The sequence below is a fragment of the Lethenteron reissneri genome, chromosome 55, assembly GCF_015708825.2.
Source record: "Lethenteron reissneri isolate LAM-NWPU_2019-01 chromosome 55, ASM1570882v1, whole genome shotgun sequence".
In the NCBI taxonomy this organism is placed as follows: Eukaryota; Metazoa; Chordata; class Hyperoartia; order Petromyzontiformes; family Petromyzontidae; genus Lethenteron; species Lethenteron reissneri.
Window position 1 is genome coordinate 6,839,771 of NC_083833.1, and position 25,928 is coordinate 6,865,698.

Below are 25,928 nucleotides of genomic sequence, written 5' to 3' on the forward strand. Positions count from 1 at the left end.
CGTGGTGTTGGCCACCCACCCCCTCGCGTACCCTTGCCGGCGTTCATAGGTGCTACGCTAACAGCACTTGCCCCAACAGTCTGTTAAGGCTATACGGGGGATCTGTCTGTTTATCTGTGTGTCTGTGTACGTGTCTGTGTGTGCGTCTGTGTGTCTTTGTGTGTCTTTGGGGAGCGGTGGTGCAGCGGTTAGCGCTACGAATTCGGCAAAGGTCTCGAGTTATATTCCCGCTCACGGCCAACACCGGTGGCGAATATCTGAACGGGTCCTGGGCCTCCTCTAGGTCGACTCAGCTTCAAATGAGTAGCTAGTGTAGCGGTGTGTAGTAAACATCGCCACTGGGGGAGACAAAGGCGGCCGTGCGTGGTGTTGGCCACCCACCCTCTCGTGTACCCTTGCCGGCGTTCATAGGTGCTACGCTAACAGCACTTGCCCCAACAGTCTGGTGAGGCTACACGGTGGAGGGGGCGAGGGATCTTTGTCTTTGAGGGGGGCCACCCAGCCTGACCCAGCTGCAGACCCGCACAATTAAACGTGAATGCGACGGGCTAAGCGTGTAACCGCCCTGGTAATAGGAGGTTAAGAGTGAGCGCCGATTGTGTGGTTAATTAAGTTCACGACTTGGGATGAGTTGGGTGAGCAAAAGCGCATGACCTCCTTTCCGCATCCACTTCCACGCAATCCTCATTCCCTCCCTTCCCCCACTGCAGTCTTCATCTGCTTGGTTCTTTCGGTAAAGTCACGTAGAAGGGAAGTAATAAAATAATACAAATTTAACATTATAAAATAATTTTATTATGTTTAATAATAAAAATGAAACATAATACAATAATTTTATTATGTTTTATTTATAAAATAATTTTATTATGGTTTATTTTTATTATTTACATAATAAAATAATTTTATTATTATGTTTTATTTTGCAGGGATTCATCTTCTTTCGGTAAAGTCACGTAGAAGGGAAATAATAAAAAAATAAAAATAAAACATAATTTAATAAAGTTTTATTCTGTATTATTTTATTATTTAAAATAAAATAATTTTGTTATGTTTTATTTTTATTATTTTATTATTTCCCTTCTACGTGACTTTACCGAAAGAACCAAGAAGATGAATCCCTGCAGTCACGAAAGCTTTAAATCGAAATTTTCTGGTTTCTTCCAGGATGTTTCTGTTGCGCGTCGCCGCTCTAAGATGTTCTCCGTTCATATTTTATTTGTTGCGGTTGCACCCGACTCGAGATCCGCATGGCTCACAGGGCTATACCTAATAAATGAAACTTGAAACTTCACCGCCTTACCGCGCGTGATTCGAAGAGATTTGATATGCGCACTCCCGTAGGGAAATTTGCACACGTGCGTAAAGAAATGCCAGAATGTGTCCCAGGCCGATTGCTGGTGCCAGCGAATATCGTCTCCCCAGGATTCCTTCTTTTCTCTTGCTCCCCGCAATATGGAACTCCCTTCCCGCAGCCCCCCGTCTCCTGCCGACTCCCTTCCCCATGTGTAAGTCCAGGCTCAAGACCTCCCCCATCTACCCTGGCAATGACTCTCTCTCTCTCTCTCTGCCGGAGACTCTCTATCTATACTGCATATGTTAACGTCTACACGATGTGCATGTCTCGCTGCCTCTACCGTGGCATCTTAATATGCGGCTGTAATTACACGCTATATGAATCCCAATTGAATCGTATATAATACCCTCTCGCACGTCTCCTCTCAGCGGAGCTCCGCGCTGGAGGCGTGGCCCCCCTCGCGGAGCTCCGCGCTGGGGGCGAGGCCCGCTCGCGGAGCTCCGCGCGACGTCAAACCGCCCGCTCGCGGAGCTCTGCGCTGGGGGCGAGGACCCCCCCCCCTCCTCACTAATATCCACGCTAGAGTGAGGCCCGTTTGCGGATCTCCGCGCTAGGTCAAGCCCCCCCCCCCCCCTCGCGGAGCTCCGCGCTGGGGGTCGAGGCCCGCTCGCGGAGCTCCGCGCTAGGGCGAGGCCCCCTCGCAGAGCTCGGTGTTGGGCGGAGCGAGCCCGCCCTTGTACCACCCGCAGGGGCCGTCTCCGCGGCGCACGCAGGCGTAGTGCTTGGCCTGGTGGCCCGCGTGAGTGCCGCGCGCCACGCGGTCCGTCCACACGCACTCGTCAGCGGAGCCCTCTCCACACGGCAGCGACCGGCACTCGCGGATCTGCCGCGGGGGGGAAGGGGGGTGATTGAAGGAGGGGGGTACAAATTAATGGGCGTGGTGCTGGACTTAGAATAAAATCATAGAAATGAAGGTGGTGTGGTGGTACAGTCATTTTTTTTCTTTACTAAAATAAATTATTGTTAAATACATTTGAACAAGAAAAATATTCATCTTCCTGGTTCTTTCGGTAAAGTCACGTAGGATGGAAATAATAAAATAATAAAATAAAACATTATAAAAATGTATTATTATTATTTTATTATTTCCATCCTACATGACTTTACCGAAAGAACCAGGAAGATGAATCCCTGCAGTCACGAAAGCTTTAAATCCAAAAAAAAAGAAAAATATTACAATGGTAATTTACAAATAAAACAAAAAAAAAATTGCACAACAAAGTGGTTAACCTAAGAAACTTTGTTGACGGGTTTTACTTATTTGTTTGGGAACGATTCGAAATCGATTTGGCCGGTAACGGCGCGCGTGTTGTGCACGACAATCACACGCGTGAACAGGGGGGGGGGGGGTTATGGTGGGGGGGTTACCCAGCAAACATCACACTCGTCACGTGACCCAGGGCGGCAGGGCCAGTGGTGACACTTTGCGCGTCACACCATGAGGGACCCCGGTTCGAATCCCGACTCGTGGCAGTTCACATGTTCTTCACCTGGTCGACTTTGGATTTCCTCCGGCTTCTTCCGATTTCCTCCCATAGCTTAAATCAGCGCTCGGGAACCTATGGCTCGCGAGCCATATATGGCTCTTCCAGTGACGGCATATGGCTCCCAGACAATTTTTGAGTTGAAAAAATAATAATAAAAAATCAGTTTGGAACTGATTTTAAAATACTTGTGATATTACTTAATAATACTGTGTCATTTTAAAGTGAACAGAAATTAGTTTTGAAGATAAATTTCACGGGTCACGCCTGCATGAAGCTCAACCTCACCACGTACGAACCAGACTACAAGGCCATCAGCAAAACCATATAGCACCAGAAGTCGCATTAAAAGTAAGACATATTTAATTTATTATACGTTAAAAATACTATATGGCTCTCAATGAAATATATTTAGAAATATTTGGCTTTTATGGCTCTCCCAGTCAAAAAGGTTCCCGACGCCTGTGTTAAATCATTCCCCCCACCACCCCACCTCCTCCCCCATACAATGTAACCGGTATTGGGTCAAAACATCTCAGTGCTTAAAACTCGCCTACAAATAACTCAACTGGGATGCAACTAAAACTATTTTTTGTGTTTTACCCGGGTAAGGCTGCACTGAGCTGCGAGGTAGCTCTTTTTCAAAAGCGACGTGGCCGTCACGAATGATAGCGCAACGAATTGGCTCATCGTCCTATATTCTTGGTTCTTTCGGTAAAGTCACGTAAATAGAAAACAAAAAATGTAACAAAATAAAAATAATAAAATGTAATAATTTTTTTTTTTTAAATAACAAAAATATTTGGCTCATCATCATCATCACATGGACATTTATCGCAGCAGGCAAACACTCTGAACGCGTGGTGATGTTTCGATTCTAAATGTGGAGTGAAACACCGGATGACCCCTTAGAAGAATCCACGCGACCACCACGGGGAGAGAGAGATACGCAAACTCCAAATTTACAGCAGGTGTCGTCAGAGTCGGGGTCAAACCCACGACCTCCTGTATACCAGGCGAGGTAGTTAACAAATGCTAGCCATCGTGATGATGATGAGAGAGAGAGACACGCAAACTCCAAATTTTCAGCGGGCGTCGTCAGAGTCGGGGTCAAACCCACGACCTCCTGCACACCAGGCGAGGTAGTTAACATCTCCGAGCCACCGAGTTGCTCCCTTATGGGAGAGCGAGTGGAAGAGTGATACCCATGATCTCCCGTATACCAGGCGAGGTAGTTAACATCTCGCCTCCGTGCTGCTGCTGCTGTGATTATACACTGCAGCAGCAGCAGCAGCAACATTGCTCACACGCCCCACACTCACCCCACCTACCGCGAAAACTTGGCAGGACCCTCCTGAAAACAGAGCCTTGAGTGGAATGACCAAACAACCGACGATGGGACGGGGGCGACACCGCGCTGCGTAATGAATCCTCCGCCGGGGATCTCACCTTGCAATCGCAGCCCATGCGGTAGCGATAGCTGAGGCTTTTCTTCTGCGACAGCGTGAGGCCTTCCCAGGGCTGCACGTAGTCGCACCCCGACACGGACACCCGGCCGTCGCGGATTTTCCCTTCGGCGGGTTGGGGGGGGGGGGCGGTGGGGCGGGTGGGGCGTGGGAAGGAATAACATTTTTTTATTTCCAGGCCTGGAAAATAATCAGGCGAGTGGGTGAAAGCCGAAACAAATCGCGAGCACGTTCCGGAACTGGCGGCAATCGCAGCTCCGATGAGCGCGGTTGGCTACGTACGGTGTGAAAGAAGTTCAACGTGCATTCGTACGCACATTCCTATGGGGCTGCGATGTCGCCTTGTGCCTTGACCCAACGGGGATGACTGGGTGGTGACCTTTGAAATTTGGCAAAAAAAAGGTCCGGACCGTGACTCTTTAGAAATAAAAACAATCACGAAAACGGAAATACCCGCGCGACCTTTGACCTCCACCTGCGAAGCGTACCCTGTGAACAATACTCGCTGCCGTCTTGACCAGGGGGTGCCCACTGGGCACGAACCGCGAGACCTCTGCTTCTCTGCAACAGCGAGCGGCACGGATGATGCTACAGCCCGGGCTGGGTCACCGCCCCATATCCTCGTTCGCCAGCGAGGCTACGGGTGGAACAGGCGTCCACCGTGCATAACAGGTCTCATCGGCTGCACGGTGGGCAGCAGATTGCGGTGGGGCACAATCCGTTGTTGCGCCCTACTTCTGCGTGCCCGCATCTATGCCCCGCACCTTCACCGCTGTCCAGAATGGAGGAAGTATGGTCAAATAACCGCCCCAATCCAGCGGCGGGTCAACCAAAGCGTCGTGCATTCACCCGTGGGATTTTGGCGAAGCCATCGAACAAAGACGGTGACGGTCGCCGCATCGTGCGGCGCTTTCGGACGAGCTTCTGCGGCCGTCTGGAACGCTCTTCCCTTCCGACACTAGGACGCCACTGGGAGCTCTGGCACTTTCGAATCATTTACATTGACAAAGTCACTTCTGTAGAACTGCTTTGTGTGTTTCGTTCGTCATATTTCCTTGCCGTACCTGCGATCAGCGCGGTTGGCCACGTATTTGCTGCGAAAAGAGTTCAACGTCCTTGCGTCCGTACATACGTATGTACAAACGCACGTACGTATGTACGGACGTCCGTACGCACATCTCTACGCAACTCCGGCGTGGGTTTCGATCAGCTTTGCGGTGAAACTCGCCGCTCGTGACTCGTGACTCCTCAACGTCACTTGGCCCGGCGGGTAGAGAAGATCTAAGCGTTTCAGCCCCCCCCCCTCCCCCCCGCGTCTCCCACGCACTCAACAAGAAAACGGAGCGGAGCGGCGACGCCGAAACGCGCCAGCCCCGTGCCGGTTCGGTCATCCGTCGCCGCAACCGCCCGTCCGCTCACCCCGACGTGACCGGAGGAGCGAGCCTCTGGCTTACGCAAGACCCGAGTTGCCCACAAGGTGGGTGGGGGGGTGGGGGGGTGGGGGGGAGGGTTACCTGTGATGACGTACTGTGTCTTGCTGAGGTCCAGCGAGGGTGCACAGAGGCCGTCCATCGTCGGGGTGTAGAGTTGCGTCACCTCGCCCAGGAGCTCCATCCCCTTGTAGATCTATTTTCGCACCACACCGGACGACGCAGCGCGTCCATCGACAGCGGTGCCGCGTGCGACGACCAACTCCCCCCCCCCTTACCCTTTCTTATAAAGGTAAATAAACTAATTCTAGATTTGAAGCTTTCGTGACTGCAAGGATTCATACTCTTAGTTGTTTTCGGTAAAGTCACGTAGGTAAAAAAATTAATAAAAATTTATAAAATAATAAAAATCACGACGTTTTGGAGGCAACACAAGTCTCCGTCATCAGGAGGGACAGTCACAGCCAGATTTGCTGTATCAAGTGAGGCAGGGATTCCAAGATGCAAGTTCTTGTGTGAAAGCGATGGGTATTACCTTGTTATCGCGGCATCTCTTGAGGAAGGCCAGCGTCTCGAGAAGCTGTGACTTCTTGTCTCGTTGTTTTCGAGATGCCGCGATAACAAGGTAATACCCATCGCTTTCACACAAGAGCTTGCATCTTGGAATCCCTGCCTCACTTGATACAGCAAATCTGGCTGTGACGGTCCCACCTGATGACGGAGACTTGTGTTGCCTCCGAAACGTTGTGATTTTTATTATTCTATTTTATTAATTTCATTTTTTACCTACGTGACTTTACCAACAAAACTAAGAGTATAAGTAAACTAACTTGGAGTGGAGGGTTAAAAGGGGTTTGAAATTCGAGCGGACACGGGATGAAACATGGGGGGGAACCTAGCTTTGAGGGGTGATAGAGGAAGAAGTCGTTTCACTCGCTCGCTCATCCGTATGCCCGCTCACCCACCGGATCCGCTCACTCACCCATTCACTCACCCACTCACTCACCCACTCATTCCTTCACGCATTCATCCATCCAATCATACAAGCTCGTGCACTCACTCGCCCGCCCATTCACGCACGCACTCACTTACCAAATCCGTCATCCACCCTCCCACCTACTCACCTATTCACGCACACCCACCCAATCACTCATTCACTCACACATCTACCCAATCACCAACTCATTCACTCACTCACTCACTCACACACCCAATCACTCACTTACTCACTCACACACTCAATGACTCACTTATTCACTCACTCATTGACTCACACACCTACCCAATCATCAACTCATTCACTCACTCACACACCCAATCACTCACTAATTCACTCACCCACACACCCAATCACTCACTCATTCACTCAAACACCTACCCAATCATCAACTCATTCACTCACCCACCCAATCACTCATTCACTCACTCACACACCTACCCAATCACCAACTCATTCACTCACTCACTCACTCACACACCTACTGAATCACCAACTCGCTGACTCACACACCTACTCAATCACGAACTCACTCACTCACACACTCACACACCTACTCAATCACGAACTCACTCACTCACACACCTACCCAATCATGAACTCATTCACTCACTCACTCACACACCCACCCAATCACTCACTAATTCACTCACTCACACACCCAATCACTCACTCATTCACTCAAACACCTACCCAATCATCAACTCATTCACTCACCCACCCAACAATTACTCACTCATTCACTCACACACCTACCCAATCACCAACTCATTCACTCACTCACTCACACACCTACCCAATCACCAACTCATTAACTCACTCACACACACACCTACCCAATCACCAACTCATTAACTCACTCACACACACACACCTACCCAATCACCAACTCATTCACTCGCTCACACACCTACCCAATCATCAACTCATTCACTCACTCACTCACACACCTACCTAATCACCAACTATTTTACTCACTCACCCACCCAATCACTCACTCATTCACTCACTCACACACCTACCCAATCATCAACTCATTCACTCACCCACCCAATCACTCACTCATTCTAAACACACTTAAGCGGTGTGCTTTCGCTAAGTTGTCCCCACCTGAAGAAGGACGCTTGTGTTGCACCCGAAACGTCGTGATTTAATTTATTAAAATTTTTTACCTACGTGACTTTACCTAAAAAACCAAAGAGTATGTACTCACTCATTCACTCACTCACACACCTACCCAATCATCAGTTCATTCACTCACTCACACACCTACCCAATCATCAACTCATTCACTCACTCACTCACACACCTACTCAATCACCAACTCGCTCACTCAGGCCAGAGCCTGTGAAGCAGGAGCGAGTGGGCGTGACCATTCGAGGACTCTTTGGGGTGCACCTTGTCAAGGCCGTTGGTTGGGTGCACTCTGTACAAAGCTCACCTTGATCTGCTTGACTCGGTGCAGAACCATCTGGAAGGGGTGTCCGTGGGACGTCAGGTTGAAGTGTCCCACCACGATCTTGCGACCCACGATCCTGGCCCTAAGCACTGAGGGCCATTGCAACACGACCGGGGAAGGCATTGCAGTTGTGAATGCGGCTCGATATACGTGACGAAATAATCTTTGGTTCTTCTTGGTTCTTTCGGTAAAGTCACGTAGAAGGGAAGTAATAAAATAATAAAAATAAAACATAATAAAATAATTTTCACGACGTTTCGGCCACAACGCAAGCAGCCGTCCTCAGGTGAAGACCAGGTCTGTCGGGGAGACAGCGTCTGAATGAAACAGCACACGAGCTTATATATATATGATCCAAGCTCGTGTGCTGTTTCATTCAGACGCTGTCTCCCCGACAGACCTGGTTTTCACCTGAGGACGGCTGCTTGCGTTGTGGCCGAAACGTCGTGAGAATTATTTTATTATGTTTTATTTTTATTATTTTATTACTTCCCTTCTACGTGACTTTACCGAAAAAACCAAGAAGATGAATCCCTGCAGTCACGAAAGCTTTAAATCGAAATTTACTCTTTGGTTCTTTCGGTAAAGTCAAGTAGATGAAAAATAAAAATTAAATCACTACGTTTCGGAGGCAACACAAGCTTCCGTTATAAGGTGGAAGAACAGCCACAGCAAAGTTACTGTAGTGGCTGTTCCACCTGATGACGGAAGCTTGTGTTGCCTCTGAAACGTCGTGATTTAATTTTTGTCATTATTTAGATTTTGCACCTACGTGACTTTACCTGAAAGAACCAAAGAGTATGGATCCTTGCAGTCACGAAAACTTCAAATTTTAAATTGACGTGACGAAAATTAAACCAGACTAAACTGATGATTTTTTAAATTCTATTTTACCAGCTGTGGTCCCACTGAGCTATTATATACCATAATAATAAACAGTGGGCCATTCCTGGCCCTTCGCCCCCCCCCCCCTCAACCATTATATATACGGAGTGGTATCTCCTGCAATCTCTCATTTACTTGATACAGCTGTCGGGCTGTGATGGTTCCACCTGAAGACGGAAGCTTGTGTTGCCTCCGAAACGTCGTGATTTTATTTTATTTTTATTAATTTAAATTTTTTACCTACGTGACTTTACCGAAAAAACCTAAGAATATTATATAGCTCTTTTTTCAAAAGTGGCTTGGCCCTCGCAAATGGTAGCCCAACGAGGCGGCTCATCGTCGTCACGAGGAAATGTGCAGCAGCAGCCAAACACTCTGAACCGCGTGACGTTGATTCTAAATGTGGAGGGGGAAAATCCGGAGGAGCCCGGAGAAAAATCCACGCGACCGCGGGGAGAGAGAGACACGCAAACTCCAAATATACAGCAGCAGGCGTCAGGGTTGGGATCGAACCCACGACCTCCTGTACACAATGGCGGAGACAGTGGGGGGAGGGTGGTGGCACGTGGCCCCCCAATGATCCGATCGAAATCCCTAATTCATATCAGATCATTATTAGTAATAGAACGGCATTTTGCGACCCCTACTGCCACTGTGTGCCACGGACTCTATGAGATGATAGGACAATAGTCTGAGTCCATAATTGGCAATAAGTCACGGCAAAGCAGTTATAAGTGACTCACAGAATTGTGCGCAGTTGCGTATACAGTACACACGACTTCCCCGAAGGCATCATCACCTTCAGCGAGCACGATGCCGATCACACCACGCGGTTCGAATTCGACCCTCGCTCGATGGCTGCTCCATCGCCGCGTCGAATAAAAAGCAAGGGACAAGTCCTTACTTCCTAACAACTCCTCTATCATTTTTCATTGAAAATCCTGGCTCCGCCGTTGCCTGTACACCAGGCGACATAGTTAACATCTCTGAGCCCCCGTGTTGCTCCCTTATCAGACGTGATCTGTAAGGGCTCTGTATTAGGACACCGCTGGGAGCTATTCACTTTGAAATCTGTAATGACAGTAGAGTCTATATGCAGTGTGAAGGGACTGGTGGCCACGGGAGGTAATGACACGGGAGTCAGTTGTGAGTGAGAAGGGACTGGTGGCCACGGGAAGTAATGACAGGGGAGTCAGTTGTGAGTGTGAAGGGACTGGTGGCCACGGGAGGTGATGACAGGGGAGTCAGCTGTGAGTGCGAAGGGACTAGTGGCCACGGGAGTTAATGACAGGGGAGTCAGTTGTGAGTGCGAAGGGACTAGTGGCCACGGGAGGTAATGACAGGGGAGTCAGTTGTGAGTGCGAAGGGACTGGTGGCCACGGGAGGTAATGACAGGGGAGTCAGTTGTGAGTGCGAAGGGACTGGTGGCTTATGGGAGGTAATGACAGGGGAGTCAGTTGTGAGTGCGAAGGGATTGGTGGCTACGGGAGGTAATGACAGGGGAGTCAGTTGTGAGTGCGAAGGGACTGGTGGCCACGGGAGGTAATGACAGGGGAGTCAGTTGTGAGTGAGAAGGGACTGGTGGCCACGGGAATTTTCCAGAAGGGAGTGTGGTCACGCGACGGAAGCGGACGGTGGAGTCTGCCGGTGGAGCGAGCTTCCAGAGTCAGCGAGAATGATCGAGAAGGGGGGCGTGGTCTCGTGTTGGTATAAAAGGGAGACGCGTGGGAGACTCGGGGCTGTTGCAGTGGGGGTCTCCGCCTGATGTCAAGTGAACGTGTCTTCAATAAAGTGCCATCTCCAGAGAAGTGTGTCAAGGCGTCATTGTGTTTAGTTTGTAGTACTTTCGCCACACCCGGATTAGCACGTTTGGCTATGTACGTTGCGAAATAAATTCAACGTACGTATGTAAGCGCCGTGATAGTGGTGACGCCGATCTTTGTACGACGGCTTTAGCCAAAAGCCGCCGCCGCTGCTGCCACGAGGAAGCGACCAGAGTTCATCTTCTTGGTTCTGTAAAGTCACGTATATTATATTGGTTCGGTAAAGTCACGTATATTATATATTATATTATTATATTATTATTATATTATTTTATATCATATAATTTAATATTATATTATATTATTATATTATTTTATTATGTTTTATTTTTATTATTTAATTATTTCCATTCTACGTGACTTTACCGAAAGAACCAAGAAGATGAATCCCTGCAGTCATGAAAGCTTTAAACCGAAAAATAAAATTCGACCAGAGTTCGCCGGATGGTGATCACGCAGGGATATCGCGACGCCACCGAACCGGAGTGGCGAGCTGTCAGGCGGTAGCCAGGACGTGGCGGCGAAGGCATTTTGATTTCGTGAATCCATCTGTAGCGGGCCCTTTTTGAGTGTTACACTCGTCTCGTAGGTTTCAGTTCGCTCCGGGCACTTTGGGCTTTTCTCTCTGCCGCGTTGTTGCATTTCTAAAAACGTGCGTCTCGATCATTCAGATTATTTTTGGCCGCTACGAATGCCCACGTGATGATGAGCCACGGCGTTGGGCTGTCACTTGTCCTGGCCAGGATTAATTTAAAAAAATAACATAAAAGCTAAGTAGGCTGTAACTCGTAATATTTTTTATTTTATTTACTTCTATTTTTATTCATAATAAAGATTTTTGGGTTAGATCGCGTTATTTATAAATATGTGGTAACCCTCCACCACCCGACACGGCCAAACAGGCAATTCTGGCCAATCTGGCAAATTTCTCGATGAAGCTGGATGTAATTACCAGCGAAACGTCGTACTACTCAAATTTTAAATGATGTTGATTCACTCTTCAACACACCGGTGGGCTAAAGTAGCGAATTATTTGTCCTTTGTAAACGTGACACATTTTTTACTGTTTGGCCGTGTCGGGTGGTGGAGGGTTACGACACATTTATAAGTAACGCGATCTTACCCAAAAACCTTTATTATTAATAATATTGGTCGCGAAAGCCTCCGTGTTAAACGGTATTATTATTTTATTATTTCCCTTCTACGTGACTTTACCAAAAGAGCCAAGAATAAGAATATGTTTAGTTGCATTTGTACATATTGTTTACCTTTCCTCTACTTTGTAATCCGATCGTGTTGTTGTCGTTGTTTGTTGTTATTGTCACGTTCTGACCACGTGCCCCTACCGGACATCACTGAAAAAAAGAGCTTTACAGCTCATCGGATTCCTCCAGTAATCAATCAACATTATAAAGTCCGATTCCATCGGCTGATGTATTGACACAGTCGCTGCGTGGAGCGGTGGCGCAGTGACTACTGGGGGCTGGTCACGACGGCAAATATTTGAACAAGTCCTGGGCGTCACCTAGGTCTGCTCAGCCTTAAATGATGGGGGGGGGGGGATCGTTGTATTTGTCTATCAGGGGGTGGCAGGAGGTAAACGCATGCGCGCACTTGTGGGTGGGTGTCATTGTTGTTGTTGTTGGCCCCTGGGTTTAATAACTCCCGGCTAACATCAGTGGCGAGCGAAATCCAAAGCAGTGCTGAGCCACCTCCTCCCAACTGCCCCCGCGGCCCGACCCCCCGATTCACCATCCTGCACTGACCCCCCCCCCCCTCATCACGGTGAAGGAGGAGGAGGAGGAGTGGAAGAAGGAGGAGTGGAAGAAAAAAAATGAGGAGGAGGAGAAGGAGGAAAGAAGGAGGAAAAGGAGGAAAAGAAGGAGGAAAAAAAGGAGGAAAAGAAGGAGGAAAAGAAGGAGGAAGAGAAGGAGGAAAAGGAGGAGGAAAAGAAAGAGGGAAAAAAAGGAGGAAAAGAAGGAGAAAAAGAAGGAGGAAAAGAAGGAGGAAAAGAAGGAGGAAAAGAAGGAGGAAAAGAAGAATAATAAGGAGAAGAATGAGAAAAGAAGCCGCTTCGCACGGGTTGTTTTGTTGTTGTAATCGCCACTCCACAACGAGCCTCAGCGGCAGCAGCAGTGGCCGTTCCGGCGGTTCGGATGAGAGCTTTTAATTGGCTCATTGATTCATTGGCCGATCGACTCGCCCTGTCAGGCGGGCCCGCGGGGCCCCTCCAGCCGGCTCAGCGACGGGCACGAGATGTCTTTATTTTAATTCGGGGGGGAAAGGGGGGGCAAGGGGTGGGTAGGATGTGGGGGGTGTTGGGGGGTGGTGCCATCCGTCGCTGCTCCCCACAGCACCCCCCCCACCCCCCGCCGCCTCCTCCCCTGGGGCTAGAGGGACCGATGACAGATGATGATGATGACGACGATTCGGCGCAGCGAGAATGGAAGGTGGCGGTGGCTATTAACATTCACCCCGCGTCGTCAGAGTCGCGTCCCGGCGGGCAACAACGCGTGCTCGAGCGAGCGAGCGCGCTGCGGAGCGGTGGCGCAGCGGTTAGCGCACCGCGCGCTGCGGAGCGGTGGCGCAGCGGTTAGCGCACCGCGCGCTGCGGAGCGGTGGCGCTGCGATTAGCGCACCGCGCGCTGCGGACGCGCCGACCCCCCCGAGGATCAATTCGCGCTCAGGGACGACCCGAATGACGGTGGCGAATATCGGCAGCCCCACACGGGGGTCCCGGGCCTCCGCTAGGTCGACTCTGCCTCAAAACTAACAGCCGATGAGGCGTGGGGAGACAAAGGCGGCCGGGCGTGGTGCTGGCCACACACTCCTTCGGGTGCCGTGCCGGCCTTCACAGGTGCTGCTCGCTAACAGCACTTGCCCCAACAGTCTGTTGAGGCTACACGGGGGGATCTTTGCCCTGTGAGTGGGTGGAGCGGTGGTGCAGTGGTTAGCGCACTGCATTTACGAAGATGCCAACCCGAAGTTCAATTCCCGCTCACGACCAACGAACAGTGGCGAACGCCTAAAGCGGTCTCGCTCATCCCCTAGGTGAACTCAGCCTTAAAGATCGGCACCGGGCGCAGCGTGTTAAAAACATCATCACTGGAGAGACAAAGGCGGCCGGGTGTGGTGCTGGCCACCCCCGCTCCCTCGTAGGTGTGCAGTGCCGGCCTTTATAGGTGCTCGCTAACAGCACTTGCCTCACTAGTTAGCTAAGGATACAATTCCCGGCCACAGCTGAAGTCAGTGGTGATTATCCGAACCTCTAGGTCGACTCAGCCTTAAATAATCAGCCGGTTTTGAAAGTCGTTTCCTTCCCCAACCCCCTTTCGAATTGCTCAGGCATCAAACTCCGCGTGGCGAAACAGAGAAAATTCCCACCGCGTTTTCTCCATAGACGTCACTTTTGTTGTAATCGCCCTGGATGTGCCTCCCGTGAAGATGCTCCGCGTGGTTTGTAGTCATCATGGGACCTCCCTTGTCAGTGTCAAAATATAAGAATAGGTGTTACCCTCTCTGGGCGTAATAAAACAGTTGTGTTCAGATGTTAAAGCATCAAACTGAAACCTTTTGCAAGGAATCGTGTCCGTATTAACCACATTTTTGCGGTGAACATGCAAACACAAACGATGCTCTGGTAGATTTGAAGCTTTCGTGACTGCAAGTATTCATATTCTTAGGTTTTTTCGGTAAAGTCACGTAAGTAAAGAATTACAATTAAAATTAATACAGCTATCGTGCTGTGACGGTTCCACCTGAAGACGGAAGCTTGTGTTGCCTCCGAAACGTCGTGATTTTTTTATTTTTTTATTTTACTTTTATTAATTTAAATTGTAATTTTTTACCTACGTGACTTTACCGAAAAAACCTAAGAAGATGCTCTGGTAGTATATGATGATGATGTTGATGCATTGTCTTTGAAACTGATTGGTCCACACCAGAGACAGCTTTCCTTAGAGCCTAGTCTCACTAACAACGTCAGACCAGAGGATGCCAAAAGGCGCCCAGCACAAAGACCATGCCACCGTCAGGATATTGAGAGCTCGGGGTGAGCAGCGATATCGAAAAGTTTCTGTTTGGTGTTTTAACATCTTAACGCAACTGTTTTAATATGGCCACAAGGGGTAAGACCCCTTTCTTATATCGTTTGTAGTCCATCGGCAATGTCCCGCTCTTGAGAGAACATTGCAAAGTGAGTTTAAACCGAGCGATGTGCCCCCTCCTCCCTCCCCACTGAAGAAGCTTCGCGTGGTTTGTAGCTTATCGGGATTGTCCCGCTCTTCGGAGAACATTGCAAAAGTGATTTTAAATCGAGTGATTTTTTTTTTCAAGCCGGAGTCAACTTGCAACAACGATGAGCGGATTAAAAAAACCGTATTCCCATGTGGTGTCGTGTTTTACAGACGAACGAGGGAAGAGCGGTGGTGGTGGGGGGGACAGACTGACATTGCAGCAATAGCCAAAAATAAGGAAACACTTCCCGGGAAGAGGTCGTCATCCGCGGAGATGGAGCGACCCAATCTATAAAAACGTAAAACTATTTTATTTTTTATTCTTAGTACCAGGTAAGGCCCCATTGAGCGTATAGTTGCTGCTTCAAAAAAATGTTAACACTAATATAGGATTCCTAATCAACGTTTATTTTTTTGGGTTTAGATGAGTTAATGAGTTAATGAGTTAATGATGACGTCACCCTGCTGCTGCTGCTGCTCTATATAAGAACGGGAGACACAGCAGAGCCTCACCATTCTGGCGAATTGCCCGATGATGCTGGATGCAATTACCAGCGAAACGTCGTACTCAAATTGTAAATGTTGTGGTTTCACGCTTCAACACACCGGTGGGCTAAAGCAGTGAACTATTTGTCTTTTGTCAACGTGACACTTTTTTACTGATTGGCCGTGTCGGGTGGTGGAGGGTTACGACACATTTATAAATAACGCGATCTAAACCCAAAAAAAACGTTGATTATGAATAATATTGGTCGCGAAAGCCTACACGTGTTAAACTAATATGGGACTTGTTTTTAATGGATAAGGAACGGATAGTGCACTGTAACATGATAACAAATGTAATGTTAATAGCTTCAAAAAGTCAAAGAGTCTCCACTCCTTCACCATCGTTGTCAACGCGTGGCCTGGGATCTTCTCCAGGTGGTCTCCAGAGCCCAGAAGCAAATTTCTTGTGGCATTGCTGCAAATTCTCCGAATTGTTCACATTTTTTTGAAGCACCCTGGATAGCGCTTCTTTCAGAAGCGACCTGGCCACAAATCACAGCTCAACGAAGCGGTGACTTATCATCATCACGTGGGAATTCACATCAGCCCAAATACTCTTTCAACACGTATTGATGTTGATTCTAAATGTGGAGGGACAAAACCGGGGCACCCGGAGAAAAATCCACGTGGCCACCATGGGGAGAGAGACACGTAAACTCCAAATATACAGCAGCAAGCGTCAGGGTCGGGATCGAACCCACGACCTCCTGTGTACCAGGCGATGTAGTTAACATCTCCTAGCCACCGTGATGATGATAAGAGCGAGAGACACGCAAACTCCAAACATACAGCAGCAGGCGTCAGTGTCGGGATCGAGCCCACGACCTCCTGTATACCAGGCGAGGTAGTCAACATTTCCGAGCCATCGTGATGATGATGATGATGAGAGAGACACGCAAACTCCAAATATACAGCAGCAGGCGTCAGGGTCGGGATCGAACCCACGACCTCCTGTATACCAAGCGAGGTAGTTAACATCCCCTAGCCATTGTGGCGCAGCGGCGAGATGTATTGTTGCATCGCAAGTCCGTGAGCGATGGCGACGGTTCGTGGGCGGAGGCCTTCATTCAGCAGTGGATAGATCGAGGCTCGTGATGATGACCACGATGATGATGATGATGTTGTTTTTATGACTGGACCTGCACCTGGTTATGGATGACGGTGGTGGTGATGATGGTTGATGCCAGTGTTGGCAAAAGATCCAGCCTTGGCACATGGGATTAGACCAGGGGTCGGCAACCTACGGCTCCGGAGCCGCATGCGACTCTTTACGGGCTGCTTCTTGACGATGAGTACGATGTACTCAGATGCATTGCGGCTCTTGAAATACTGAATTTTGTACCGAATTGGAAAGAAATGGCTCTTCTTGTTATTTTGGTTGCCGATCCCTGGATTAGACGAATCGCTACACTGATCGCTTCATTCGAGTAATTGCAGGCGATTGTGCCCCCGAGTGTGAAAAAACAGGACCCGCCGCTAATCGCGAGTGATATTTCGCAACGCGTTTTTTCAGGTGAGATATATACAGTGGCTCGTAAATCTTAACAAATTTACAGACTTTAAAAAAATAAAAATAGGTTTTAATTATAATTGTTTTGGTCTTTCGTTAAAGTCACGATGATAGGTTAAAAGAAAATAACAAAATAACAAAAAACTACGACGTTTCGATCGCAACACAAGCGGTCATCATCAAGAAAATGGGGTTAGCCTCTAAAGTCAAACTGTTTATAAAGGTTTAAAATGGCCGTAGCCCAAGTGTCAGCAGCATGGGCGAGGCAGCCGATTTTAATGTGAGTGGTGGGTAGCGACCACGACGGTGGTGGGTTTTCCACCAATCAGAGGGCTGCCAGGTAAAAAATTTGCATGTCAATGTAAGATCGGCGAGCGAGCCAAGGTGGCTATGACACTGGTGTTGAGACTAGGCCTTAAAGAAGCCTGCTGTCTCTGGTGTAGGCCAATCAGCTTCAAAGACAATGCATCACAGATGTTGTCAGAGCATGTTTCGTTTGAATGTGTGTGGTTAATGCAGTGACTTTATTCCTTGCAAAAGATTTCTATTTGGTTCTAGATTTGAAGCTTTCGTGACTGCAAGGATTCATATTCTTAGGTTTTTTTCGGTAAAGTCACGTAGGTAAAAATTTTTAATACAAATTAATAAAAGTAAAATAGAAAGAAAATAAAAATCACGACGTTTCGGAGGCAACACAAGCTTCCGTCTTCAGGTGGAACCGTCACAGCACGATTGCTGTATCAAGTAAGATAAATTCCAAGAAAAACCGTCCTTGTTCAAGAATATGAATCCTTGCAGTCACGAAAGCTTCACATCTAGAATGAAGAGCACGTTGTGTTTGCATGTTCACCACAAGCACCGCGTGTGTGGTGAATGCAGTGACTCGATTCCTTGCAAAAGGTTTCTGTTTGGCGTTTGAACATCTTATCGCAGCTCCTGTTTTATCGCCACGAAGGGTCAAACCCCTTCTTGTTGTAGCGTACTTTGATATTGGCACATTGACATGCTAATTTGAAATTTCTCTAACCCCTCCCTCTCTCCCAGCCCCCGCCCCCCTTTCTCTATTTAAGGCTTCGACACAGAGGCGTAGTTTCTCTTTGTGCCTATGTACGTCTCTCTCTCTATGTATCTCTGTAATATCTCTCTACTTATATGTCTGTCTATGTCTCTGGTTCTGTCTTTGATCTCTCTCTCTCAAATTTAGCATTCTCAGGAAGAACGTAATCAACCAGGCAGGGTGTTGACTGTTATGTTATCCGACTCTCTGTTGTATTACATTACATTTCTAAGTATACTAGATTTGTGTTTCTATTTAATTCATACCTGATGATGATTGCTTGTGTTGCAATCGAAACGTCGTATGCTAGTATTTAATTTAATTTATTATTTTATCTTTATACGTGACTTTACCGAAAGAACCAAAGAATAATACCTGCAGTCACGAAACCTCCAAATTAAGTTATTTACAGACGTGTGTCAATCCCCTTGCTGGATGAAGGCCCCCTATGTTGCCGTGTTAGTCATGGGGGTGAGGGGGTGGGGATTGACCATACTTCACCAATCTGGTCGGAGGCAGGTTGGTGGAGGAAGGTGGGAAAGGATTGGGGAAAGATATTAGCCGTGACTGCGAATTGAGCTCAGTTCGCCTCAACAACAACAACCACAACAACAACAACAACAACCACAACAACAACAACAACAACCACAACAACAACAACAACAACCACAACAACAACAACAACAACAACAACAACAACAACAACCACAACAACAACAACAACAACCACAACAACAACAACAACCACAACAACAACCACAACAACAACAACCCCCAAGTGCGTGCACTCACCTCCTGCTACCCCCCCAAAAAGGCAAATACAAAGATCCCCCATGTAGCTCGCACAGACTGTTGGGACAAGTGCCGTGAGATAGTAACCCGGGAAGGGAAGCTCTAGCGTGGTGGACACCCGTGAGCCGAGTTCAGTTCACAACCGCGGTTGACATCAGTGGAGATTGATATCTGAATCGGGCCCGGATTTACCCTAGGTCGACTCAGCCACAAGTGAGTACCCGACAGAGTCCGTAAAGCATCGGCGCTCGGGAGACCAACGGCGTGTTGGTGATCGTACGCCGTGCTGGTCTTCATCGGTGCTCATTAACAGCACTTGCCCCAACAGCCTATGTAGGCTACCTACACGACGGACCCTTTGTCTTTGTGCGTTCACCTGCCTCAGCCACCAAAGACAAAGATCCCGCGTGTAGCCTTCACAGACTGTTGGGGCAAGTGCTGTCAGCGAGCAGCGCCTATGAAGGCCGGCACGGGGCACGAGGGGGTGGGTGGCCAGCACCACGCCCGGCCGCCTTTGTCGCCCCAGTGACGATGTTTACACACCGCACCAGGTATTCATTTGAGGCTGAGTCGACCTAGGGGAGGTCCAGGACCGGCTCAGACAATCGTCACTGGTGTTGGACGTGAGAGGGAATCGCAAACTCGGTTCGCCGGGTGTCATAGCGCAGCGGCGCGAACCGCTACACCAAAGACAAAGGTCCCCAGTATAGCCTTTAACAGACTGTTGGGGCAAGTGCTGTTAGCGAGCACCTATGAAGGCCGATACGGCACACGGGGGGGTGGGTGGCCAGCACCACGCCCGGCCGCACGTCTCCCCAAGTGGCGATGCTTACACACCGCACCAGGTACTATTTGTTTTAGGCTGAGTCGACCCAGGGGATGCCCAGGACCGGTCATAGACATATAATCGTCAACGGCGTTGGCCGTGAGCGGGAATCGCGAGCTCGGTTCGCCGGGTGTGGTAGCGCGGCGGCGCTAAGCGCTGTCGCACTGCCGCTCACCAACACCAACACCAGGCCCATCTTTAGATTTAAAGCTTTCGTGACTGCAGGGATTCATCTTTTTGGATCTTTCGGTAAAGTCACGTAGAAGGGAAATAATTAAATAATAAAAAGAAAACATAATAAAATAAAAATAATAATAAAATTTATTAAATCATTATTTTATTATGTTTTCTATTTTTTTCTTTTATTATTTCCCTTCTACGTGACTTTACCGAAAGAACCAAGAAGATTATTTTATTATGTTTTATTTTTATTATTTTATTATTTCCCTTCTACGTGACTTTACCGAAAGAACCAAGAAGATTATTATATTATGTTTTATTTTTATTGTTTTATTATTTCCCTTCTACGTGACTTTACCGAAATAACCAAGAAGATTATTTTATAATGTTTTATTTTTATTTTTTTATTATTTCCCTTCTACGTGACTTTACCGAAATAACCAAGAAGATGATTTTATTATGTTTTATTTTTATTATTTTATTATTTCCCTTCTACGTGACTTCACCGAAAGAACCAAAAGATGAACCCGGCCATTCGCCACGAAGTGACGGTGACGCCACCACGACACCTGTGCCAGGCCAGGTGCACTCTGAGGCTGCCACGTGAAGGGCCGAAGGCTCGCTGACAGAAGGTCTCGGGACAGACGCAGCAGGTGCCACGGGTTGGCTGACTGAGATGACCGGTAGATGCGCCACCAGCAGCTGTACCCCCTACAGTACCAACATGGTGCACATTCGCCACCTCTGCACCTATGCCTCGGCAAGGTAAAAGTGTAAAAACAACGAGCCTACCTTTACCCTACCTTTTACCTTACCACAATATAATCATCTTCTTGGTTCTTTCGGTAAAGTCACGTAGAAGGGAAGTAATAAAATAATAAAAATAAAACATAATAAAACAATTCTCACGACGTTTCGGCCACAACGCAAGCAGCCGTCCTCAGGTGAAAACCAGGTCCGTCGAGGCGACAGAGTCTGAATGAAACAGCACACGGGCTTGGAGCATATATATAAGCTGGGCGCATTGACAAAGGAATTTGCATATCAACAGGAATTTAGCATATTTATGGGAAATGCAGGAATGTGATTAGTACTGCATATGCATGTGCATTATGCAGGATTAACAGCATCAAAGGGAGCTGCAGTTACTGCTACCTTTAGCAGTCAAGGTAAAAAGTAAAAAGCAACGAGCCTATCTTTTACCCTACCACAATACAATCACTCTACCCTACCCTTTACCCTTACCCCTTGGCATGTCGACACCTTTACTCTTTTACCCGGTAAAAAGGGTACAATTACCTTACCTTGCCGAGGCCTACCTGCACCACCAAAAAAGATCCCCCGTATAGCCTTAACAGACTGTAGGGGCAAGTGCTGTTAGCGAGCACCTATGAAGGCCGGAACGGTACACGAGGGGGTGGGTGGCCAGCACCACGTTGGCCACCCACCCGATGTTTACACACCGCACCAGGTACTCATTTGAGGCTGAGTCGACCTAGGGGAGGCCCAGGACCGGTTCAGATAATCGTCACCGGTGTTTGCCGTGAGCGGGAATCGAACTCGGGTGGCCAGGTCCGTAGTGCAGCGCGCTAACCACTACACTACCGCTCCCCACACCACCACCACCACCAACATCAACAACGCTCGCTCGCTCGCTCGCTCACCCACATCTGCCGAGCAGAACGCCTGCTGGGGGTGCATGCTGGAGGCACAGGAGCAGCCGTCCACCCCGGGCCGACCCGTGGGCCCCACCGCCAGTACCAAGGACAGCGCCAGGGCCAACACTCGGCACCGCAACAACGCGGCCCGAGGCCACGCGGGGTCAGAGGTCGCAGGCATCTCGTGGGGTGGGGGTGGTCAGGTCGTATGGGAGCTGGAGAGAGGAGAGATGAGACAGAGGAGGTACGGGGTGAGTTCAACGCGGAGCAGTCGTGAGGCTTTCGAGACCGATTTCATCCACAGTCGAGGTTTTTGTTGGGTTAGATCGCGCAAATGTGAATGTTGTCGTTAAATCCGCCACCGGCCGGCACGTTCGACTAGTGAGGTTTGTCACGTGAACAAAGCGTGGCAATTCGTTACTAGTTGAGCATGACGGTTGTGTGTTGAAGATTAAAACCCCACGACATTTACAATTCGTTACTAGTTGAGCATGACGGTTGTATGTTGGAAAGTAAACCCCACGACAATTACAATTCGTTACTCGTTGAGCATGACGGTTGTGTGGTGGAAAATAAAAACCCACGACATTTACAATTCGTTACTCGTTGAGCATGACGGTTGTGTGTTGGAGATTAAAACCTCACGACATTTACAATTCGTTACTAGTTGAGAACACCGGTTGTGTCGGAGAGTAAAAACCCACGACGTTTACAATTCGTTACCAGCATCATCAGGCGATAGCCAGAATTGTGGTCTTAAATCGAGGTGGGGGTAAATGTGACGTCGTCACTGGTGAGTCAATCAGGTGCGAAGACCACGGGGGGGTGGGGGGTGGGTGGTGGGGGGGGGTGGGGGGTGGGGTGGGGGGTGGGGGGTGGGGGGTGGGGGGGAAGTGGTTAACGTAGTCACGGAGTAGTAGACGGAGTGAATCAGTCACGTAACGAGCGTGGGGGGCAGGGGGGTGCCTTGCCCCCCCCCACCCACCGTGGCCAAAGCTACGAGTTGGGGCTCCCTCGTTGACAACCACCATGCGATTTGTTTTCAACAACGGTGTAAAAATTGTTTTATTAAACAAGGTGAATTTTTTATTTATTATTATTTTTAAATATGAGAATGATTTCGTTTACGGTTCCACGTTTGAATTTCATTGGGGCAGTAACTTTTGGCTTCAGCAAAATCGCGCAAAGCAAATATTGGACCCCCCACCCGACCCAAATGCCACACCTACCTGAGCTGATAATTTAGCTACAAGGCGACTCATGGGGTAGAATATTTTTTAAAAAAATCGTGGGCCGATGCATGCGTCTCCTTCATGAATGAAGATCTCAAGGCACGAGCCACAGTGTTACGACTGTGACCCATGCGATCATTTAATAAACCATCAGAGACACCTAGGGAAACATGAATACTCATAGAGATGCACAGAGACTCGTACAGATGAGTTAAAGCCAGGGTCGTGCGACTGTGGCCATGCAAACAACAGACCGCCGAGTAAACCCGCTGTGGCCTGCCTTTCTTCAGGAGGAACAGCGACACGACACGAACTCTCTCTCTCTTGCTGAAGCCCTCTTCGTAGTGACCAGCAACAGCAGCAGCCCTCAACACTGGCAATCTAGATCCTGGACATATTGGCCATCGTGAGAATAAACGCCCGAATGTAGGAGGTGGTGATTCAAGACTTCCCGACAGAGAACAAGATACAGACACGTTGATCAAAGTGCAAATGTCCAAAACTTGGGAGACATCGTCCGGAGCAAGGATAACATTTTTTGACATACACACAGACACCCACAGAAACAGACGGACACGCAAGATGATATACAAAACATAACATTGAGATACGTATTCAGATACACGTTCATATGCTGACGCACACAGATCCGCTGTATCGCCTAAATTTAACAGACTGTTGGGGCAAGTGCTGTTATAGAGTGGCATCAATGATGGCCAGAACGGCACGGGGGGGGGGGGGGGGGGTCGGTGGCCAGCACCACACCCAGTCACCTTTGTATCCCCAGTGGCGATGTTTACACACCGCACCGGGAGGCTAAGTCGACCTAGGGGACGCGTAGGACCGGTTCATATAATCGTCACTGGTGGTGTTGGTGGCCGTGAGCGGGAATCAAACTCGGGGCAGCTGGGTTCGTAGCGCAGCGTAGCGCTAACCGCTGCACCACCGCTCCCCACATGAATACAGACACACACACTCTCTCGAGCACAGGCACACGGATGCTAGGACACGCACACACAGACACGGACGCTTTGACACACGCGCAAACATACGCACAACAACACGCACACACACACACGTGATGACACACACAAACAATTACAAAGACCCCCGCGTGTAGCCTCCACAGACTGTTGGGGCAAGTGCTGTTAGCAAGCACCTATGAAGGCCGGTACGGCACTCGAGGCGGTGGGTGGCCTGCACCACGCCCGGCCGCCTTTGTCTCCCCAGTGGCGATTTTTTTCCACATCGCACCAGGTACTCATTTGAGGCTGAGTCGACCTAGGGGAGGCCCAGGACCGGTTCAGATAATTAATCGTCACTGGTGTATGCCGCTACACTACAGCACCCCACACTATTACAGACACACACACTCGCACAGAGGCACGCAAATACTATGACATGCACACACACAGGGATGCTTTGAACACACACACACATACACACAATAACAAAGACAAAGATCCCCCCTATAGCCTTTACAGACTGCTAGGGCCAAGTGCTGCTAGCGAGTAGCCCCGATAAAGGCCGGCACTGCACACACGGTGGTGACCAGCACCACGCCCGGCCGCCTTTGTCTCCCTAGTGGCGACACGCACGCAGACACACACACAGACGTTGTGACACACACACACAATGACACAAATGCACACACACACGCACACGCCCGCACGTACCAGCCCAAGCGAGTCACAAATTGTCGCTCTGGTGCTGAGATGTCGTGCCAGTCGCGACGCTGAGATGGTTTTGCTCGGGGGCTTCTCAACCGTCTCGCCTGTGTTTATATCCCGAGATCACACCTCCTACTCCTCCTCCTCCTTCTCTTCTCTCCCTCCCTCGCCTCCCTCCTTCTCCCCCATAGCCACGCTCGAACCCTGCAGCATGCAGCCAATGGCGTGGCCCTGCAGGAAGCGGCGAATGGAGAGAGGGTTGTGCGTGTGTGTGGTGTGTGTGGTGTGTGTGGGGTGTGTGTGGGGGTGTGTGGGGTGTGTGGGGGTGTGTGTTGTGTGTGTGTGTGGTGTGTGTGTGGTGTGTGTGTGTGGTGTGCGTGTGGTGTGCGTGTGGTGTGCGTGTGGTGGTGTGTGTGGTGTGTGTAGTGTGGTGTGTGGTGTGTATGTGGTGTGTGTGTGGGGTGTGTGTGGCGTGTGTGGTGTGTGTGGTGGGTGTGGTGTGTGTGTTTGGTGTGTGTGGGGTGTGTGTGGTGTGTGTGGTGTGGTGTGTATGTGTGTGGTGTGTGTGTGGTGTGTGTGGTGTGTGTGTGGTGTGTGTGGTTTGTGTGGTTTGTGTGGTGTGTGTGGTGTGTGTGTGGTGTGTGGTTTGTGTGGTGTGTGTGGTGTGTGTGGTGTCTATGGTGGGTGTGGTGTGTGTGTGTGGTGTGTGTGTGGTGTGTGTGTGGTGTGCGTGTGTTGTGTGTGGTGTGTGTGTGTGTTGTGTGTGGTGTGTGTGTGGTGTGTGTGTTGTGTGTGTGGTGTGTGTGGTGTGTGTGTGGTGTGTGTGTGTGTGGTGTGTGTGTGTGGGGTGTATGGTGTGTGTGTTTGATGTGTGTGTGGTGTGTATGTGGGGTGTGTGTGTGGATGTGTGTGTGTGGTGTGTGTGGTGTGTGTGTGGTGTGTGTGGTGTGTGTGGCGTGTGTCTGTGGTGTGTGTGGCGTGTGTGGTTTGTGTGTGTGGTGTGTATGTGGTGTGTGTGTGGTGTATGATGTGTGTGTGTGTGGTGTATGTGGTGTGTGTGTGGTTTGTGTGGTGTGTGTGTGGTGTGTGTGTGGTGTGTGTGTGGTGTGTGTGTGGTGTGCGTGGTGTGTGTGCGTGGTGTGTGTGTGTGGTGTGTGTGTGGTGTGTGTGGTGTATGTGGTGTGTATGTGGTGTGTGTGTGGTTTGTGTGGTGTGTGTGTGGTGTGTGTGGTGTGTGTGTGGTGTGTGTGTGTGGTGTGCGTGGTGTGTGTGCGTGGTGTGTGTGTGTGGTGTGTGTGTGGTGTGTGTGGTGTATGTGCTGTGT

At 49.2% G+C, this 25,928-nt stretch overlaps 2 protein-coding genes across 6 annotated transcripts in view; one reads left to right on the forward strand and one right to left on the reverse strand.

Annotated features, from left to right (window-relative positions):
- The window catches only part of LOC133356815 (inositol 1,4,5-trisphosphate receptor type 1-like), a 434,548-nt gene that overhangs the window by 270,796 nt on the left and 137,824 nt on the right, over window positions 1-25,928 (forward strand). The gene's annotated exons all lie outside the window — the stretch shown is intronic.
- On the reverse strand, window positions 1,081-24,734 carry LOC133356823 (metalloproteinase inhibitor 3-like). Of its 2 annotated transcripts, none has more exons than XM_061574536.1 (6): window positions 24,611-24,734; window positions 21,709-21,917; window positions 8,173-8,279; window positions 5,819-5,930; window positions 4,288-4,409; window positions 1,081-2,177 (listed from the first exon to the last, which is right to left on the reverse strand). In XM_061574536.1, the coding sequence occupies exons 2-6, from the start codon at window positions 21,881-21,883 to the stop codon at window positions 1,977-1,979; spliced, it is 717 nt and encodes a 238-aa protein (XP_061430520.1). In that variant the 5' UTR covers window positions 21,884-21,917; window positions 24,611-24,734; the 3' UTR covers window positions 1,081-1,976. The 2 variants fall into 2 exon arrangements, with proteins under 2 accessions (XP_061430520.1, XP_061430518.1); XM_061574534.1 differs by lacking the exon at window positions 24,611-24,734 and adding an exon at window positions 23,189-23,261.